The sequence below is a fragment of the Miniopterus schreibersii genome (assembly GCF_964146895.1).
Source record: "Miniopterus schreibersii genome assembly, chromosome: 9".
Classification (NCBI taxonomy): Eukaryota; Metazoa; Chordata; class Mammalia; order Chiroptera; family Miniopteridae; genus Miniopterus; species Miniopterus schreibersii.
Window position 1 is genome coordinate 78,261,054 of NC_138118.1, and position 21,993 is coordinate 78,283,046.

Here is a 21,993-nt window from a genome sequence, read left to right on the forward strand (position 1 = left end):
TACCCACCTGGAGCCATATATAGTTATTACAATGTTATTGACTATATTCCATATGTCATACTTTATATCCCGTGACTATTTTGTAACTACCAATTTGTACTTTGTCCCTTTACCATTTCCACCCAGTCCCTTACCCCCTCCCATCTGCCAACCATCAGTTTGTTCTCTGTATCTATGACTCTTTGCTTTGTTTGTTTATTTAATTCTTTAGATACCACATATAAGTGAAATTATACATTTGTCTTTCTCTGTTTGACTTATTTCACTTAGCACAATACCCTCTAGGTCCATCCATGTTGTTGCAAATGGTAAGATTTCATTCTTTTTGTGGCCGAGTAATATACCACTGTGTATATATACCACATCTTCTTTATGCAAGTGTCTATCGATGGGCACTTAGGTTGCTTCCATATCTTGGCTATTGTAAATAATTCTGTAATGAACATAGGGGTGCATATCTCTTTTCGAATCAGTGTTTTCGATTTTTTCAGATAAATACCCAGAAGTGGAATCTCTGGGTCATAAGGCAGGTCCATTTTTAATTTTTTGAGGGAACTCCATACTGTTTTCCACAGTGGCTGCACCAGTCTGCATTCCTACCAACAGAGCATGCGGGTTCTCCACATCCTGGCCAACACTTGTTGTATGTTGATTTATTGATGACAGCCATTCTGACAGGTGTGAGGTGATATCTTTCATACCTGGAGCAATCATATCGCTCCCCTGATTTGTTTCCTTTCATTAAGGGATTGCTGTCCTTTGTTGTCTAATATCCAGTGCTTGCAAACTGTTGTTTCATATATTTTGTCCATTTTGTGGTTGTTTCAGGTGGGATTCTTTTCCTGTTACTCCATCTTGGTTGGACGTGGAAGACTTTTAAAATCATTTTTCTTAGTAAACCCCTGTGTTTTTTGAGACTTATTAATTTAGAATGTGGTGTGTTTTCCTAAGAGGAGGGCACAGAGAGTGGCACCCAGTATGTAGTGAATTGAAAGTATTTAATGGCTGAGTCTGAGCCTGCAACCTCAGAGACCTGATGTCCCTGTCCACTCTGAGTAAGTCGTCCTCCCTCATAGTCAGGGACACGTTGCCCTGAGTTACAGACACTGATATGCAGTGCAGGAATGCCAGCCTATTACAGTGTAGCGAGGAATGTAACTGCCACGTGACTGACGTTCATGTCTTGTGTCCAGTGGGATCTTTTCATTAGGTAAAGCTACATTTAAACTAAATAGTCATCACATGATTTCTTGGTGTTGAATCCTTTTTAAATCAGGCTGTTTTCTTGCTATTGAGTTTGTCTGAGTTCCTTGTTATTTTTGGGTATTAACCCCTTATTGACTTTATGGTTTGCAAATATTTTCTCCCATTCCGTAGATTGTCTCTTCACTCTGTTGATTGTTTCCTTTGCTGTGCAGGAGCTTTTTGGTTTGATGCAATCCCTATTTTTTACCTGTGCTTTTGGGGTCATATCCAAAAACTCATCACCCAGACCAACGTCAGGAAGCTTTCCCCTATGTTTTATTCTAATAGTTTTATAGTTTTCGTTCTCATGTTTAAGTCTTTAATACATTTTGAGTTGATGTTTGTATATGATGTGAGGTAGGGGTTCAGTTTTATTCCTCTGCATATGGATATCAAGTTTTCTCAGAACAATTTATTGAAGAGACTGTCCTTTTCCCATTGTGTATTCTTGATACATTTGTGGAGGCTCAATTGACTGCAAATGCATGGATTTATTTCTGGGCTCTCTGTCCTGTTCCATTGGTCTAGATGTCAGTTTTTTATGCCAGCACTGGGCGGCTTCGGTTAGCATAGTTACGTAGTATATTTTGAAATCTGGTCGTGTGATGCCTTCATCTTTGTTCCTTTTGCTCAAGATCGCTTTGGCTATTTAGAGTCTTTTCCAGTTCCATCTGAGCTTTAGAAATTTTTTCTGTTTCTATGAAAAATGCCATTGGAATTTTGATAGGGCTTTGACTCTGTAGATCACTTTGGGTCAAATGGACATTTTAATAATAATTTGTTTAATCCATGAACACAGCATGTCTTCCCATTTATTTGTGTTCTTCAGTTTCTTTCATCAGTGTTTTATATTTTCAGTGTACATATCTTTCACCTCTTTGGTTAAATTTACATGAATATTTTTGAACCACCGAATAGCTAATATCATCTGGTAAAATATGGAGCAAAAACTACTAGTGTCTATAAAATATCAGAAATATAGTCATAGCAAAAAAAAAAGTGAACGAAGATTAGCCAATGTTTATGTCTGCTTTGTTGTAAAGCAATTTCTTAATTGTATTGATATGAAAGTAACTGAACTGTTGTTCTGTTTTTAGCAACTAAAGTGACCTTAGGTTTTCCTTTGCAGGTAGATTGGACTCTCAATATTGGAGAGCAAGCCCTTGATATCCGTATTGTGTCTTTCGATCAGTCAGCATCTTCTGTTTTTGTTCTCGGTGAAAGAAACTTTTTTTGCCTGAAGGATAATGGACGGATTCAGTTCATGAAGAAGCTGGACTGTAGTCCAGGCTGCTTTCTCCCCTACTGCTCAGGTGTGCAGAGAGATGTCCTTTTCACTTTTCTACACGTCAAGGCTTCGTTGTATACATCAGAAAAACTCACACACATGTATTTTAAACATCTAGGAGAACAGTTTTACACTGAACATGTAATGGAAATTTTAACTTTCAGAGTTTGAATAGAAGTTTGATAGAAAGCACACATTTGGGTTTGTCAGTCACTTTGCTTTGTACAAAAGGACCTGTAGAATTGGCCACAGGCGTGCAGCCCTGCTTTCCAACACGCGGCTGTTCACGATGCTTCCAAGAGAACATCAGGCTCTTTACAAGCAGAATGGAGCATGGTAATGCCTAATAGAATGGCTTTTCTGTAGTGAGTGCCCAGTCAGTTATTAGCTTAAATGTGTTAAATATTAATGAAATCCATGCTTTCTAGATGAAATGCAAAAATGTTGGCCACTACCGGGTTATAGTTTCCAAGTCTATAATTTTTTTCTTTTAGATATTGGTGGCTTGAGGTTGAAAAATCATGTTTTATTACTTAAAATCTTTACGCATTAGCACCAGGATATTATAATTACTTTGCATCATAAACCCCCTAAAGGGGATGTAATATACTGTCGCAAATGACTGCTTTCTTTTCATTCTTTTAAAAAATCTTCAATCTACAGTTTCTGAAGGAACAGTAAATACTTTGATTGGAAACCATAATAGCCTGTTGCACATTTATCAGGACGTGACACTGAAGTGGGCCACTCAGCTCCCCCATGTTCCTGTGGCCATAAGAGTGGGCTCGTTACAGTAAGTGATTTAACTTAACAGTTTTTTTTAAAACAGAGAATCAGTCAAGGAGTTCTTCAGAAGTTTTATGAAACAATTGCAAATGATTTTTCTAAAAAATGAATTTTACTGAAAAAGTGGCATTGTAGTGTGAGTGCCAACAATGGAAATAATTTTAAATATAACTTTTATTGCAGAAGGATATAAAAACTGTTAATTAGAACCATTAATCATTTTTATTTGGTATTTCTAGTGAGATACCCTTTGTAAATTAAAGATTCCAAGAAAATGGTTTGCCTGATAGATTATTATTTATTTTTAATCCTCACCTGAGGATCTGTTTTTTTATGGATTTTAGAGAGAGAGGGAGGGAAACAGAGAGAGAGAGAAACATCAATCGGTTGCCTCCCCTATGCACCCTGACTGGGGATTGAAACCGCAATCTTTTGGTATATGGGATGACTCTCCAACCAAGTGAGCCAGCCAGGGCTAGGTTATTATTATTATTATTATTTTAAATAGAAAAGGCTTTCTTCAAGCGTGATTGGTTTCATTTAGAGATCACTTATTGTTAGACTGTGAGAATATTATACTTTGAAACTTGTTTCAGACCTCAAGCCCAGTGGTGCAGAATTTCTAATGATTATGTGTTTAAGACAGTTTAGATTTTAAATACGGTCACTTTGCATTTAAAATGAAAGGCAGAATTTGTATCTTAATATTAAATTCACAAAATTTATCAAAAATTAGAGAAAGGAGATACCTTAAGTGTGTGATTTTTTTTTTTTAGATTCTCAGTATAAAAGGCAAGATTTCAGAATATGTTCAGGAATCGAAAATCTCGGTAAATGTATAGAAACACACTTCCTATAAAGTGTCATAGGTTCCCAGATCTATTAATTTCTGCTTATTATATCACTTTATTGAACATTTAAAAACCATATGTAGAATTCTTCCGTGACATTTGCAGTGTCTGATCAGTGTGATTAATCCTCCCAAATCAAGAGGTTGAATGTTATGCATCATATCATGACACTTATCAACAATGATTCCATAAGGTTGTAATGGAAGTGAAAAATTTGTATAGCCTGGTGATGTTGTAGCTGTCATAACATTTAGCACAACACACTGCTCACATGGTGGTGGTGATGCCAGTGTAAACAAACCTACTCACCTGCCCATTGTGTACAAGCACAGCACATACAGTTATGTTCAGTACATAATACTTGACCATGATAGTAAACAGCTATGTTACTGGTCTATGTATTTATTATGCTAAACTTTTAATTGTTATTTTATTTTTAAAAAAATATATCTTTATTGATTTCAGAGAGAGGAAGGGAGAGGGAGAGAGAGAGATAGAAACATCAATGATGAGAGAGTCATTGATCAGCTGCCCCCTGCTCGTCCCCACCGGGCATCGAGCCCGTAACTCGGGCCTGTGCCCTGACCGGGAATCGAACCGAGATCTCCTGGATCCTAGGTCGATGCTCAACTGCTGAGCCACACCCGGCCGGGCTTTAATTGTTATTTTAGTGTACTCCTTCTGCTTATAAAAATAGTTTGCTGGGAACAGCATGCTGTGTTACATTGGCAGCAGCCTCATATACCTCATGTTTACCGAGTCTCTTGATTGTATCATATTCTCTTTTGCTTGATTTAATTTTATGTTGTTTTGTCCATTGTGGTTCCTAAGCACACAAAACCCACTACTAATGTTGCCAGTAAGAGGCCATGTCAAGCGACTGACCTAGAAACAAAATGTGAAGGATTTAGAAGAGGAAAATCACCTTGCCAGCAGGGCAGTGCCAGGTGTTTCTTTGCTGGGAGAGCTGCTCTCACAGCAGCACGTGTCCATCCAGGAGCTGTTCTCTTTGGCAGCTCAGGGGCAGGAAGACAGATCCGCGCTGGTGGGAATGACTTGTCGTCTCCATGCCCCTCAGGAGCCAGTATCTTCACAAACTACACTGTGGTTTTGCATGTTTGTGGAGCACAGGGTAGTGATGTATAGAAAGACTTTACTGAGATCATTTAGTTGAAGTACCTATTTTACACACATATTATTTACAAGGAATGTGCCTACTGTCGCAGCAAAGAAGCTCAAAAATAGGGCTTCTTAGCAGATATTTATAGTTACTTTATAGACTCTGGTCCCGATGCAACTTACAAGTCAAGGGTCCAATAGTAACTGAAATTATTATGAGAAAAAAAAAATTTTTCATACAGTGTGCATCAAGATGCTTTATATTCAAAAATAGCCTGTCACATCTAAACTTAGGTACTCATGAGTGAACCTTCTATTTCTTATAGCTTTTTCAGTGTTACACTTTTTAAAAAAAGATTTTTTATTTTTTAGAGAAAGAGGGAGCGAGAGCAAGGGAGGGAGAGAGTGAGAGGCACACAGAGAGAAGCATTGTTGTGAGAGTGAAACATTGATTAGCTGTCTCTTGCACACCCCTTACGAGGGATCCAGCCTGCAACCCGGGCATGTGCCCTGACCAGTAATCGAACTGGCATCCTTTTGGTGCATGGGACAGTGCCCAGCCAACTGAGCCACAGTGGACAGGGCTTCAGTGTTATGATTTTAAACAATTAAGTGTAAATATTGCCATTAATGATTTCCACAGTTAATATATAGCAATAAATCATTGGAAGATTTTCTTATTTTTATATACTTTAGCATAAAAGTATAGGATTAGACTGTTTGAAAGAATTTCATTGTAATTTTTTTGAAAAATTTTAAAAGTGATTATTACTGACTTAGTTTTATGTATATATATAAGTTATTAGTTAAAATTAGAAACTGAAATAATTTTGCTCCTGCTTTTGATTATCTTTAGGGTTCAACTTTTTTGGTAGAAGCTTCCTTGGCTAAATGTGTTTATTTGTAAAGGAAATTGCTGCTATTTTAATATGTTTCTCTTTAGTGAATAAGAAATATTGGATTTGGATCAAGTAGATGCAATTATACTTAATAACAGCATTTTGCTCAGAAACTAAGATGCTTTATTTCCTCCCACTCCCACCTACTTGGCAGTCCCAGTCCTCTCCACCTTGTTTATTATAAACCAATTCTAAATCTGTCTACATTTCCTTCTTTCTTTTTGGGGCATTCTTGATGAGATAGAGTTCTTTTAGTTTAGTTATGTTAATTTTTGTGGGTTAGACTATGGGAATGTGAAATAAGCATACAGTTTACAGAGTCAGAGGAGCCTGAATGGCATCATGCTCTTTCTATTCTGAGCCTTTATTGTTTCCCATTTATATGGAAGCCTGGCCAAGTGTCTCACCTCTGCTGTGGTCAGCTTCCGCAGTGGCAAATAAAGATCATTATTTATCGGGAACGCTGCTCTCCAGAGATATGACATGCACCTAGAAGTGGAAGTGTATATGAGCGGACGTTCAAAGTGATGGCAACCTTTCCAAGCTTTAGCTGGCAGCCACAGCCACTGTGCTTTAAAGTCTCGTCGCAGCTCATTTTATAGCATATACAGTTTGGTCTAGTACTTCGGTGTTTTTCTTCCTAGGCTATAGCCACGGTAGTAACTCCTGTCAGTGTTTACCATTACATTCTTTAGCCTTCATTGCTACAGTATTCTCGACCAGAGTCGTTTCTCCGTGTCTTCTCTGGATTTTCAAATTTCTTCTGTCTTCGAGTCCTAACTCAAGTCGTATATATAAGCCCCCACCTGCCCTGGCCTCCTCTGAATTTCTGTGGTGTTTATATTTTGTTGGTGACTGCTGCTCGATTTTCATAACTTCCCAACTCGATCATACACCCCTCGAATGTGGGGGCCTTTCTCCTTGTGCACATCAGTGAATCATCAGGCTGAAAGCTGGACAGGCAGAGGATGTTCAGTGAATACGTAGAGGTCATTGTGCTTTGTGTGCGTCGGGAGGGTGGCCACAAAGACATTACAGGAGCTTTAAGTTGAAGACCTTTTCTTACATATGAAAAATCGAGACTCATAGACAGAAGGATATTTCTTTGAAAACAAATTTATTAGCATAGTTTTAAAATTGATTAGGATAGTTTTTCCTTTTTCTTTTAGTTTCACTTTGGCTCTTAGTTGTAGTCTTTTCCTGTGCTTTGTAGAAGTGGAGATTTCATATATACACACTTGTTGCTATGTTAGAATTTTAAGGATTTCCTTTGTGGTTTAATATTCCACATAAAACGTGTAAATTTTCCTGGAATTAGGGTAGAGCGTAAGTTCTGTTTTCAGAGCTTCTGCGTTCTTTTGTTTTAAGTCCAGAGGTCTTTCGTTTTGCTCCCACCTATGATGCCATGAATTCATAGGCTCCTTCCCACGATCTCACACCGTGTGCTGCTCTGGGAGGGGCAGGCGGGGGCTTCCCTTTCCCTGGGTTTCCTTCTTTTTCCGATCATTTTCCTTCACACATAGAATGTTTTCCATTCTCTAAGCAAGTGCCACATCTGTCACCATAGACTTGCGTGGGACTGTTTTCCTCGATGGAGTTGGCGGTGCAGTGGACTTACCCTGTCTCGGCCACCCGTTTGGCAGCCGAAGAGAGCGCCCCTGTGTTTTATGTTCCATTGTTCCTTCATTCTGCTTGATACAGTCTGTCCTTCAGGGAAGCGTATCTCCTGGTGGGCTCTTCCTCTCTGTTCCCATACCGCTGTCTTCTTTATAATTCCCATTTCTTGGTCGTTTTTCCCGTTTTCTGGGAGAGGCTTCTATGTCACTGGTTTGAGCTTCCATGCCGTTTGCTCCGCTGCTCCCTGCGTGTGCCACCGGAGATCATTCAGCCGAGGAGGCGCCCTTCTGCCTCCCACGCCTCGCCTCCTGCACCCGCAACCGGGTGCAGGCTGGTGTGTGGCGGGCTGCACGTACGTCTTATTTGGAACATTGCATGGTGTTGATTTGGGGACTCTATCTATTATATGAGCATATAATGTGCTTCTGTTAATTTCTGCTCTTTACTCGGCCAGTTCTTTTGTAGATTTGTTACCTCTGCTAGACGCAGAGAGGTAGTGTAGGAGGGGCCAGGGGCAGGGGTGGAGGAGAGAAAGGTTCGGGGGGGGGGGATTAAATATGCTGCATCCGCCCTAGGTCAGATCTGAGTAGCAAAAAGTGTCTGCAAAGTTTATGGTTTATGCAGAGCCTGGTTCTGAACTGGATTGGGATGGGGTTAGACTTAGGGAAAGAAGAAAGAGACCCTCCTACCTCTGCTCAGGTGGTCGCCGTGAATGGGGCTGGGCTGTGTTATGAGTCAAAACTGTTTTTGGCTTCATCTACCTGATCGTTAGTCTGAATTTCTTTTAGGTTTCAGATTTACAAATTATGGGGTGGTTTTCCTCTTTTCCCCTCTTCTCCCCATTTCTGATGATTTTTGTGCCTCTGTTGGTGTCTCTCTTTAGTTCTTGCATGGCTCTTTTAATTAGCTCTTGGAGAGATTGCACTGAGGGCTGTTGCCATATTGAATTGAACATTTGAGAAGAGCCTTAAGATCATATTTTTATTTTTTAAAATATATCTTTATTGATTTCAGAGAGAGGAAAGGAGAGGGAGAGAGAGAGAAACATCAGTGATGAGAGAGTCATTGATCGGCTGCTGCCCGCAACCCGGACATGTGCCCTGACCGGGAATCGAACCCTGATCGCCTGGATCCTAGGTCGATGCTTAACCGCTGAGCCACGCCCGGCCGGGCAAGATCATATTTTTAAATTGCAGAGAAAAGGCTAGTTGAGAATTGGATTGGAATAGTACTGAATTTAGGGATGAAGAAATTGGCTTTTTTCTGGTACAGCTACGTTTTAATTTCTTAAAAATAATTTCTGTTCAAGCTAGAGATTGAGCAGTATAGTGCTTTTTTGGGGGGAAAAATTAAAAATAAAGTGTCAGCCTTTTTAGAAGATATGATCATTGAATGGTGGCTGAGCCCTTGATTTTACACAGAAAATATTAGTCTTTAGTAATTGGATATTGCACTGCCCTCCCTGCCTAGTTAATATTTGGTTTTATTTTGTAGTGTTTATTATAGCTGAATTCTAGCTTAATGAAAGAATTTGCATACCATCATGAAATTTGACATAGTGGGTTTTGCCATTACTGTGATTATTCTCCTGACTTTCCCTTTCCCCCATTATAATGTAGTATTTATATTCTTTTGGTGATTTTTAGAAATTGTTTTTTGGTTGTAACGGATGCTTTTGGCATTATATTAAATTAAGTCTAATTTAGCTCATTTTAATGTGTTTAAGCTTATAGGGTTCCAGTGTTTTCACCATTATTTTTCTTGAGAAGTCCAGCTTCCCATTTTTGTTTTTTGTTTTGCCCTTTCATTCTATTTGGGAAGTTAATTTTTCCCCCCCTGTATGAATAGTGATAAATCCATTTAAAGAAGCCCACTGTGACTTCAGTGCTATAAGAATATAATTGGGATTTTAACCAGCAATGTTAAATAGGGTGAGAGAGCCCCTATCAGAGAAGGGGGGCTTCAGTTTGAGGCCTAGTGGACCTGCTAATGCAACACAATATATTACAATTTAATATAAGGAGTTGGGGGGGAGGGAAAACAGAATTGATCATATTTGGTATATATTTTTCTTTCTTTTATTGTTAACTTAGTAACTCAGTAACCATGATTTGGACAGACTGTTTATATCAATTCTGTTGAAGCATTTTGGGGATAAGCAAGTTGTATTATTTTTGATGGCTATCATTACTTGCATGCACACATTTCCATTGTACAAGGTCGGTCAAGGTCTTTAATGAGGCGATCTCTAGATCTCACATTGATTGAATTTTCTATTGATTGAGCAAGAATTGGGTTTGTAACGTCCTTATAGCCATGTGGCTAAGCCTGCCTGTCATTTGGTAAGCTACTTTAATAAACTTCATTATTGCTATTTAGGTAGTTTTATTCATGTGAAAAGGACTTGCAGTAATCTCATAAATAAATTAGGAAGCCATATCTTTATTATTTGTCAGCTGGAGTTATAACCCTCAGAAGAACTCTCCTTATGGAAGTTAGAAATCTTCTGCTTGGTCTCATTGGTTTTCATTGTCATCTTATTTTTTATGTAATAATGTAAAACACAGCGTCTTCCATTCTCATGAAAAATTTATTAGTAATTACAGTTCCAGATTGTTTGACTTTGTACCATTCCATAGTAAATCTGTTTAGTTTGCCTGCCAGAGGTTTGAGAAATACTGTATAGCCAAGGATAAGGAGCTGCACTTAGAATGCGAGTTGCGTTTATACTTTTCTGTTTTATAAATTAAATGTTTTAACGGTAGAATTCTTATTACCATGTATTTCCACTGAAAAATTTCTTTAGACATGTTGTCATTGAGACTGTGAACTTCTCTGAAAAAATGAAGCTCTCAGTCTAAATGGAAAAGTGCCTTTGTGTTTTGGACTTGAATCTCTAGACATTGACGGGTATGGGGGTTAATTTGATAGTGGATACGGGGTGGGGATTTGAATGGGGGTGTCAGTTGCCCAGTAGAATTGCAGCCAGCAGAGAAGTGTGGCTTTTCACTAGTTACGGTGGGTTTTACCTTTAGTAGCTGGCAGCTGCCTCCCTGACCCTTTGGGTTCTAGAAGTCATTTGTATCGAGTTGGTGACTTGCTTTTATCGTTCTTGGAAGTGTCATTGTACATCCCTTCTCCTCATTTCAAATACTCCGGTTTCAAAGATAGCATAAATTTTTAAAAAAAAATCTCTATGTTCTAGAGGAAAAAGCTTATGTTTTCTAAGTGCTTACTGGAAGATATAGACATGAAACAGTGATTTTTTGGGCAGCACCAGATTTACCTGCTCCTGAGGACTTTGGAACCTGAGGTGGACTTTGTTCCTTTATCCCGCTCAGCAGACCTGGGAGGCTGATGGCACATCAACTCCAACCTTTGGAAAAGTAGTGCTGCCTCTGAGGTTCTTTCATTTAACTATGAAGTGGTTTAGATATGTATGAGTTTTTAGTACATCTTTTGGAATGAGTAAAAAGTGAAATATAAATTACTAAGTATTATAATTAAGAGGAGCAGTATTGTAGAAAGTGATTTCTTTTTTCTTTTTCTTTTTTCTTTTTATTCATCTTTTGGAATGAATAAAAAATGAAATATAAATTACTAAGTATTATAATTAAGGGGAGCAGTATTGTAGAAAGTGATTTCTTTTTTCTTTTTATTTAAAGGAAAAATGATGGTTTGTAAATTAGAAATTACAATAGTCAAAGTACAATTAAAAAATAGTACCTTTTTACTTTCAACAAGAAAGATAAATTAAGAAAAATAGTACCTTTTGCTTTTTGGATGCAGCATTTTAGAATGTTACCTTTTATCTTTTATTTATACTCATTTCCAACAGCAAATTGCTCTCTTACTCCATCTTGTTGCTTTCATATTTTGATTGACTAGGTACAGTTCATATTAATTGAACAGTTAAAAAATTTTCTTGGGAGGAAAATTTATTCTGATTTGGACCATATAACAATTTGCCTTTGGGAATGAATTTTGCAGTACTTTTGAACATTTAAGTGTATAAAATGCTACATTCACCCTTTAAAAAAACTTCATTAATGGCTGAGTGAGCAGATCCAGCATCTGTCGGGTTCTGTGGCTGGAGAAACTCGCTCTGCTTCCCAGAACCGCGCTGAACCCGTGTCGCATGGATGCAGCAGGGGCAGGTGGGCGTGGGACAGCAGCAGGAACAGCCTGTGTGGAAGCCGCACCGGGAGGATTTAAAGTTTAGTGGAGATACATGAACAATTAAAGCACAGTCGTATTGGGAGCAGTGGTTACCTCACTGCCTTTTCAGTTCCTGCGGGCGTCCAGATGCAGCACATGCTGTGGCCTTCCCTTCTGCGTCCCTTTGCGTTGGTACTGAAAGTGATTGGTGACGGAATGCTCTGGAAACAGGCGGCTGTTAGAAGGGTCACCGGCGTGCCGCGTCAGAGCCTGAACGCTTTGCCTTTGGAAAATTAAAAGAGCATTTAGTTTGGCTACTTAAAAAAATTTTTTTTAACCATAATGCAATTGTTATAGAAGTAGGTTAAAACTATGGCCTAAAATAGGGGTTTTCAATTTTGTGGGAATTTAATTTAGCCTCAGTTATCCTGTCCTCTCCTCTGTGGACGATGGGAATTTGTTTGTGGAACATTTATTTCTTTGTTTAGGTCAAACATTTTACCCACCTTTTTTAATTCTCTGAGACGTAGATGCATACCTCTCAAAGAGTCTTAGGTCCGTCTCCCATAAAGGGCACGATTGCATTTTGAATTTCTTGTATGCATAAGTAGTTACTATGCTAATGAGCATGCCTGTACCTTTACTTTAGATTGTAGAAAAGAAATTTTAAAAGGATTGTTTTTATTGGCACTGACTTTATGTCAGCGGTTATGAGTTCAAGTACTTTATGTACAAAATGTCTCCTATCCCTTTATAGAAAGCTTATTTGATTATCTCGTAATGGACTTTGTCAAAACTTCTTTCACTTATATAATTGGCATGAAGATATTTTATAGTCTTATCAAACTTGTAGCCATGTGTGTTAGCACTGACCACTTGAAATGTAATATTACAAGGAAGCTACATAGGAGGGGTTGCAGCAGAAAGAACTGATAATCAGAAGTCCACAATATTTGTATGCTCTTTGAGAAAAACACCAGACTTTTTCATGATGAAGTGGACAAGCAGAGGCTCACAGGCGAAAGAAAGAGGAGCTGTGATTGGTCATAGGAGATGAGCTGGGTCGGCACACTCCAGAGACTTCTGCCTGGGCACTAAACAGTTCCATTCCTTATAATGGAAACTTCTGCTGTTTTTGTTGAAATGCTGTTTTTTGAGGTCATATAATATCATCCAGTTAACAGTGTAAGTAAAGAAAGTTTATAATTTTTAAATATATCTTTATTGATTTCAGAGAGAGGGAGGGAGAGGGAGAGAGAGAGAGAAACATCAATGATGAGAGAGTCATTCACCGGCTGCCCCCTGCACACCCCCAACTGGGGATCGGGCCTGCAACCTGGGCATGTGCCCTGACGAGGAATCGAACCCCGATTGCCTGGATCCTAGGTCGACGCTCAACCGCTGAGCCACGCCCAGCCAGGCAAAATTAAGAATATTTTTTGATACGTAGGACTTAGTCTATCATTTCTCTCCATACTGTCTATGGTTTCTTCCCTTTTCTGGGTGTCTCAGTAATATTGTGTCTTGTTTAATCAACAGATAAGAACCTATAGCTGTAGACCACTGGGTCAGAGTGATTCATATATTTTTTAATTTCTTTAATTGTTATTCAGTAGTATATTTTATTTTCCCACTATATATTTTTTTCTCTGTTACATATCTCTTTATTTCATCATCTTCTGCTTCTGGGAGACTTACTTTCTTTTTTCTCTATATAGAGAGATTTGAACAAAATTTTACATGTCGCTCTAATGTAACTGCTAGAGATATTTTCATGCTACTCTTTTTCTCAGTGGAGCACAAGTTACATTGTCCTAACGTGGGGGTGTCGTAGACATTTTCTCCCCTTCGCTCAAAGGGGCCTAGAACTTCTGAACTGAAAGCCAGAAATATAGAACTGTGCATCTTAGTGTGACATGTATTTTCTTAGAGACCACTACAGGTATGTAATTTATTCTGTACTATATGGTGCTGTAACAGGAAGACTACTTCTGAATATCTTTCCATTTGGAGATGTTTACTGCTGTCATCAGCAGCAACCCCTCCCCTCCCCCACAAAAACCCTTCCATTTATGTATGTATGTACGTATACATGCATGCATGTATTTCCATAATTGCCTTTCCTCCCCTTCTCAGTGATGGGATGTGGGTGGCTTTCTGGGGAGGGGAGAGGGAAGGAGGCCTGGGCTGGGGGCTGCTGTGGATTTAAGGCAGTGAGCCACTCTCCCTCTCACTTTTGCTAATGCAGCTGAACCCTCAGCGGCTGGATACCCGAGCTGTCCATGGCAGCTTTAATGTGATACCTTAGAGTTATGTTCTTACTAAATAAATCACATTTAGAAGCTTTTATGCAGTCATAGTCATGCTCATGTTTTAAAAAGCCTAAACACGATAAACATTAAAAATGAATTTATATTCATGAAGCCAAATTTGATTTTCTAGGCAATGACCAATTCATCTAGAAATTCAAATAGTTGCTTTTAGTGTTCATCTATGGAAACTGACAAAATGAAAAAGTAAGCTATGCTATGACATTCTGTGCTTCATCGCAAGTGGTTTTCTTGATGATAATGGTTTTTCAAATAGTCTCTCCTTTCCTAAGCAATAATTTAATAATATATTTACTGTTAGAATGAGACCAATGTAACTTTTTACCTAGTCTTTTATTTATTTCTTTTATTTAGGAGATTTTTCTTTAGTTAGTACTACCTGAGTGGGCATATTGAATATTTGAAATATAGTTGCAGATTAAAGAATATACAGAGGCATTATGTAACCTCACAGATTTCAACCTTTAAAACACGCATTGCTGGGATTTGTACTTAAATGATGTTGGATCTAAAATTGGATCAAAGGGGAAGAAAATCAGAGGGATTTGCTCCTCACTGATTTACAATGTTAGAGACAGAGATGAATTGCCATCAAGGTTTAGGAGTAAAATTCTTGACCAAAATGGAGAATTTCCTGATTTTTTTTTTCATATCATTCTCTTAATGTTACTCATACACAGTTTTTGGCTTTTAATTTTTATTTGAAATGGGAAATTGCTAAAAAACATTTAAAATTTGGAACCTCAAAGATTGACTATACAGTTAAATTTTTAACTATTTGAAAAAACAATAAAGTGGACAAAATTAAGAAATTTATTTTTAAGGAAACCAAAATTTTATCAGACCTAAATTTTAAACTTTAGGTTTGTTTTTACTTCTTAATTACAGTTATAACTTTTCCCTCATCTTTTTGAATCTCTAGTTTCCTGCCCCCCTCCTTTAAAAATATAGTCTATTGTTATTTTAGTTTATAGAATTTAAGAAAACAGTCCCAAGTAGTATTGGAACAGAGCAACTTTCTCGGGCAACACCGACATTGGAAAACAGATGTGAGGATTTATAACACGGCTACAGGAGGCAGAGAAACCAAGAAAAAGTTATTAGAAAATACATTACATTGTGATTTAATCACCAGCAATAATTGTTTAGATTGTTGACACAGTAGCCCAGAAATATAATAATTGAATTTATTTTTGTTCATTAGTGACTCTTGATGGTAGTTTTCTGAACATATCCATGGAGAATACAGGGTATCTCCCCAAAAGGTATACACTTTAACAGCCGATGGCTCAATTTTGAAAATGTAATGTATTTTAATAAACACTGCCTTTATAATTATTCAAAGTATGTGCATACATTGTTTTGGGACACCCTATATTACATACCACTTATTAAATACTACATCATTGTCATTGAATTTGTGAGTAGACGATATTTGGTCCTAGTTTGATACATTTTTTATTGAGGTTGTAAACAAACTTGACACCAGTTAATTTAAAGCAATTATTTAGTGTTCACAGATTGCATCATCTGGCATGCTTTCATTTGGGGTTTATAATTTGGGAATTCTTTTAAGTCAGGGAGTGATCACCTGCCTGCTGAGGCTGTGTGATCTAAAAGAGCAAGACGGGCCTCCTGCTTAGTTAGACCTCCTCCCCAGCCTTGGCAGTCCTCTCGGCCTGCAGGGTTCATTGCTTTCTCCTGTCTTCGTGAGAGATTCTGCCCTGGTTTTCTCCTCCAGTGACTAACCTTTGACTCCCCAGACCTGCATTGCTTTCCCACAGGGGCGAATAAACACCCTTGGTATGTGAAGATTAAAGGTCCAGGCCCTGCAGGTGCCCTGGAGCAAATTTGTTCAGAATTAATCTGGCACCTCCAATTGTGGTTTGTTAGGATAGGAAACCAGATAGAATTCAATAGTTTCTCTTGAATCTGAGGACTTAGTACTTTTGTTACAAACAACAGAAAGAAAAAAAAAAAGACAAATTCAATTGCCAGTAACATTTACTCTTCAAAGGAAAGTTTTTTGTCTTTCTGTGCCTGGTTATCTTCAAGAGTTGCGGCAGAAAAAAATAAGATTTCAGTGGAAATATATTTCTGCCTCTGATATAGAAAAGACCTTTAAAAAGAGTCATTGTTGACATGAAAGGGAAAACATTCTGATTTTTTTGGGATGTAAGCCTTAGGAAACAAGCCAGAGTAAAAAAAAAAAAAAAACATGTACAAATGAAAAAAAAGTATGACTCCAGGAGATGACCTGTTGTGAATTATCTCAGAGTCCACTGGCTATCTCAGAGTGTTGGCTTTCCTCTAGAGCTTGCCCTATGAACGTACCTTACTGAGTAGGCATCGCTTTGTTTCCGAGTGAAAAATCACTAACAGATACGGCTCTCTCAATACATAAAGCAGTTGCTCTAGAGAACATATTGTAAAGTATGTATGTAAAGAATAAAATAAATATATAAACTAAAGAATACAAAGAATCATTTCTTGAAGAAATTGTGCCTATTGATTGGTCTTTTGTAGTAGGTGACTTGACTTATAGATTTTAGAATCTAAAAGTAAGTGGATACATTTTGCCAATTACAGCTAGGGGCTCTGGCATCAGATGCAGTATCTGAAGCAACAGAGGAGTAAAAAAGCAGAGCAGCAGGAAGGGATTGATCCCTTCTTAGGCACATATCTTCCACCTTTTTGTAAAATAAATGGACAGTACATTCAAAGTCATGAAAGGATGCTGTTCTTTCAATATTGAACATAGGGCAGAAATCAACTTCATTAGCTACGAATACTGTTAGGTTATTGGAAACTTCTTGAATAATTGGATGCCGTATAAATAGTTATCAAAGACATTTTATCAACATTCTGCAGTTTCATTGGGTAGAAATTTTAGTATAGCCTCCCTTTTAGGAGGGCTATGCTCAGTTCTCTTACTTATTTGTGAATGTAGACTTTGAATTGTTAATTTGATAATAAATAGAAGAGATAAGAGAGACTGGAGCTTTAGAAGAATCTTAATCAGCTCAGTAATAGCACTGTCCAGGAATATTGTAAAAAGTCATATTTTCACTGTTGGAATATCACGATGGTTGAAACAGAGGACTGACCACGTGCTCACTCACTCAATGGCTCTGTGACCTTGGGCAAGATATTTAAATTCTTTGTGCCTCAGCTCCCCTTTCTGTGAAATAGGGCTAATAATAGTACCTGCCACATGGGGTTCTGAGGATTCATTATGTTAGTATTAACACTTAGAAGAGTGCCTGGCAATAGCACTGTGTACATTTCAGCCAACATTATTATTAGATTTGGTGCATTTGCCAATTTGCTCACCTTGACAGTTATTTCACTAAGAGAGTCCATCACTGTAGTTACTGAATTAAATTCTGTGCAGAAATACACTTGTCTCTGAATTACATCTCTCTTAGAAGATTGAACCCAGATAGGAAAGCTAGGCAGAGGTATTTCCTGGTGAATATTCTCTCTTAGTCAGCAACATCAGTTAATGCCCACATGTACAGAGTTTTGTTTTAATTTCCTCTGTTTGCTCGATCACATTGAATTTAAACAGTTCAAGTCAGAGGATTTGGAAATTGTGTTTCAAAGAGGGATTTGGCTCAGGAAGGGCTGAGTTAAGGCCTCTGAGATCAAGTATGTGAACTGCATGCAGTCCACATGGAAGCCACGTTCAACTGGTACCTTGACATAGTGCAAAGGAACTAGTCATACTTTGGTTTTTCTCCCTATTGAACTGGTACCATAACCAAACTGGGGAAAAAATATTGGTTCATGGTTTAAACAGCAGTCAGCCGTTTTTTATCATTGTCCATACTGCTTTTCACGTAGAGAAAATTTGGAAGATGGCTGTCCGTTTAGTGCCGCCAAATGCATTGTTGCCATGCAGACCCCCAGGCAGCCGCTGAAGTTGCTTTCCCGAGGGCCTGCACCCATCTGGCTGTGGCGCACTGGGCGGGAGCGAGGCTGGCCGTGTTTGGGCTCTCACTCACACTTTTAGTCACAAAGTTACCCTGGAAGGATGGGCACCGTGTTGCGATGGTCTTTCTCTTCTCTTTCACCCTTCTTGGTTTTAGTTCTTAAATTACTGCTGTTGTTTTGGGCCTTTCTGATCACAAGCATGCATTCGCTTTCTATTTAATATGTGCATCTTCTTTTTGCTCAGGGCAGCTATGTAAGTATATGATGCACTGAAATGGTTTTCTTTGATTCCACCTGATCAGAATTTACTTTAGCCCTGAGCCAGCCGAAATAGGATTGAGCTAATTTATGTTGCTAGTGTTTCACAGTAAGCTGAACTGTAGCAGAACCATTCCCTGTGCTAATCAGTGTTCTCTTCTAAAAGGTACAGGTGTGTATTTATATAGACAGAAAAGCTATGCATACTAGTTGCATTTTAATCTTGTGGTGTGCAAAATAGAGTATTGTAAAAGGCATAGTTTGCCTCTTTGACATGTATTCTGGGGTGAAACATGATGTATTCAATATTAATCAAAATGTTGGAGTGGCATGGATCTATTTCATAGTTACAGTACTAGTCAATAATAATAATGACAATAATAATCATTTAATTTTTATTAAGCCTGTATTTTGTACCAGGCACAGGGTTAAGCTTTTTACATTAAATGATTGACACTACACAACAATTTTTGAAGCAGGTACTGTTATTATTATTATTATTATTTTTTTACGGAGGAGATAAGAGAGGCTTAGAGATATTAGCATGCTCTTTCAAGGCCATTGTTTTGGAGCTGGGATCCAGTTCCAGGTGTTTCTGACTTTAAAGCCTGAGCTGTTAGTGTAAGTTCTGTTTTTGTGACCTTTCATGTTACAAATAGGCATGACTGTAGAGATCAGGTTCTTGGCAGCAAATAGACGGCACATTCAAAGGAGGTGCTTGAGAAAGTAGTAGTGAACAAGGGTGAGAGATGAGAACAAGGGAGGGTGAGGCTGGCGACAGCGGGAACTGTTGTCACCCTTCTGCATGAAGGCACAAGGAAAGGGGCTGGGTACTGGATCCTGAAGAGTATGGCTGTAGCTATTGGAGAGGGCCATCTGGCAGGGCTCTTGCCTTAGCTGAGGGACACAGCCAACCTTGGTGACCTAGCAGGGTTAAGTGTCGAGGAAATAAATACTCTGACCCCAATTTCCTCCCTTTCTCCAGTCTCTTGCCAGTCATCTTCATTGGCCAAACTCAACTGGAAGCCAGAGGAAAAGGGATCCTTTGATGCAGTGGTCAGCTTCTTCTGGCACAGAGCAAATTGGAAACAGATGGAAAGTTTGCAGGGCAAACGGAAAATATCCAGTTCACAGATGCACCACCACGAAAATAGTTTCTCAAAGTCAAAGCATCAGTGAAGCCAGGATTTCCTACTTCTGTCTCTAATCGTTTAGCCTTCTTTTAAAAAAATTTTACTTGCTATTTTGTCTTCTTAATTATAGATTCCAGAAACAGCATGGGTTGGCAGGGAGGATGTGCACTAAGGTTATTTTTTGCAGTTGCCAGGATTGCCTGTAGGATTTCAAACCAGTGGACTTTAGATATGCCTCCTTGTTTTTGTTTTCTTCTCTTTTAAGATTGAAAAACAACATCAGTACTATTCCTGTTCCAGGTAGACATAGTAAGGGGTTATGAATTAGTAACGAGCTTTGGAAATTTCATAAGGTATAAATATACCTACATTTTTATCTTCTCATCTGTCTTCTTGCTTCCTAAATCTTTCAGCTGCTGAGATTATTTTCCCTCTGCCTAAAAAATACCCTTTACTATTTTTTGTATGGGTCTGCTGGTAAGTAAATCTTTCAATTTTTTATTTGTCTGAAAAGATTTCTTTATGTTCATTCTTTGAAGGACATTTTTGCTGGGTATAGAATTCTAGATTAGCAAGTTATTTTCTTCCAGCACTTCAAAAATATAAGTCCAGTGGCCATCTGGCTTCTATAGTTCCTATTGAGAAGTTAGCTGTGTTATTCTAATTGTGACTTCTTTGAAAGTAGCCTATCCTTTTCTGGCTACTTTTAAGATTTTTCTCATTGATTTTCAGCAATTTTACTATGAGAGGCTTAAAGTTATGCATTTATTTACAACTCGCTTCTTGCCAAACCACTTATTTCAAGAGGACCTCAAATGTTGGGGTGTTAATTTTTATTTTTAAAAAAGAAAATTGATTGAAAAAACACACCAGTAGGTAGTGAGGGTTGATGTAGTAACTTAACAGGTTCCACTTTTAGGTATATTTACATATTCCTTCTTAACATTGCTTTCCTTTGCCCCCTGATGTACTGAGGTAGACTTGATAAATGAAGTAGCATACTTGAGGTATACAGTGTCATGGTTTGATATATATGTGACTACCACAGTCAAGCTAATTAACACATTTACTACCTCACATAGTTACCATTTGTGGGTGTGTGTTAATATTGCTTCTTAACAGAAGAATTATAGTAATGCAGGAAGTCAGAAAAGGTCAAAGGGAATCTAACAGGTTCCTTCCTTTTCTTAAAAAGCGAAGGAAAAGGTAGACTTTTACCCAACTGCCCCTTTATCTAGAACACCAGGAATGAAGAGAGAAGGAGAGGCAAGTGATTTTTAGGGGTCTTATCGCTTAAAACAGTACAGAATGGACATGTTAGCATTCTCATTAGTCTTGGTAATTTCACAATGAAATAATTTACTTTGAAGGGACAAATGCTTTTTAATGAAAAACACTATATTCAGAAGTATTTTACAAAGTGAAGTATCTTAAAAATGGTAGAAGATTGTTAAAATAAAGACATAAGTTTTTCTAATGAATGCCAATCTATAGTGAGGGTCACATGCCACTGGAGCATTTTTTTCCTTCCATACACCAAATTTATTTTCTGTTAGCATCAGTGAAGCCTCCCACACTCAATCCTGTTACTCAGGGCAAGAAAATGTAGAAAAAGGGAAACGGCATTTTACGATTTAAAATGTAAGAGTCTCTTTACAATCATGAAACTGTAAAAATGATGCAGTGCTTTGCTTTTGATAGTAATCTGAGGTATTTGTGTGCTAAATCCTGTCAGCCAGATATCTGAGTTATTGGATTGACATTGTGTGACGGAAAGTATCTGAAGCATTTTGATTTCTTGAAAGGTTATGTTGTGAAAAATTTGTTTTGTAAGAGTAGACATACAAAAAACATATGCCATTGTTATTACCTAGAATCCAATAAAAGATAGCTTCTGCAAATTAATTCCACATGTGTGTAGGAGTTGCTTTCACAGTTTGGTTTTTTTAGATGCCAGAGTAATTTGTTTCATATTTTAAGCATTGAAATGCTCCTTCAATTTCAGTATTCCTGTGACTCTAGCATGATATATAGTAGAAGTAGCACAAAATAAAATATTTCAACAAGTAATTGAAATAGCAAATCCTATAGGCAATCTGTTGAATAAAATGATATTTGCAGGAACATCGGATGAGTGCAATATCTGTGAGGAGTCTTCCCCAAAAGCTACTAAATTGAAGAGTTATGTCCTTAAATGACATAATTAAAAAGAGCAAGGACACAAAGCAATTTGATCAAATGACAAGCAATTCATTGGTTACCACAATATAGTATAATTTTCAGCCTGTAACATATATTTGCTTTTAAAATGTCACTTAGCTGTGTATGTGCGGTAGCAAAATTAGGATTTCCCCCTTTCTTCTTGTGGTCTGT

General features: G+C 37.9%; 1 protein-coding gene across 9 annotated transcripts in view; it reads left to right on the top strand.

Moving 5' to 3' along the window:
- Positions 1-21,993, top strand: part of BBS9 (Bardet-Biedl syndrome 9) — a 288,769-nt gene that overhangs the window by 84,417 nt on the left and 182,359 nt on the right. For all 9 annotated transcript variants that reach the window (XM_081146598.1, XM_081146596.1, XM_081146599.1 and 6 more), the window contains 2 exons: positions 2,375-2,558; positions 3,197-3,326. In XM_081146598.1, the coding sequence (XP_081002724.1) occupies positions 2,375-2,558; positions 3,197-3,326 (314 nt within the window). The remainder of the gene's footprint in view (positions 1-2,374; positions 2,559-3,196; positions 3,327-21,993) is intronic.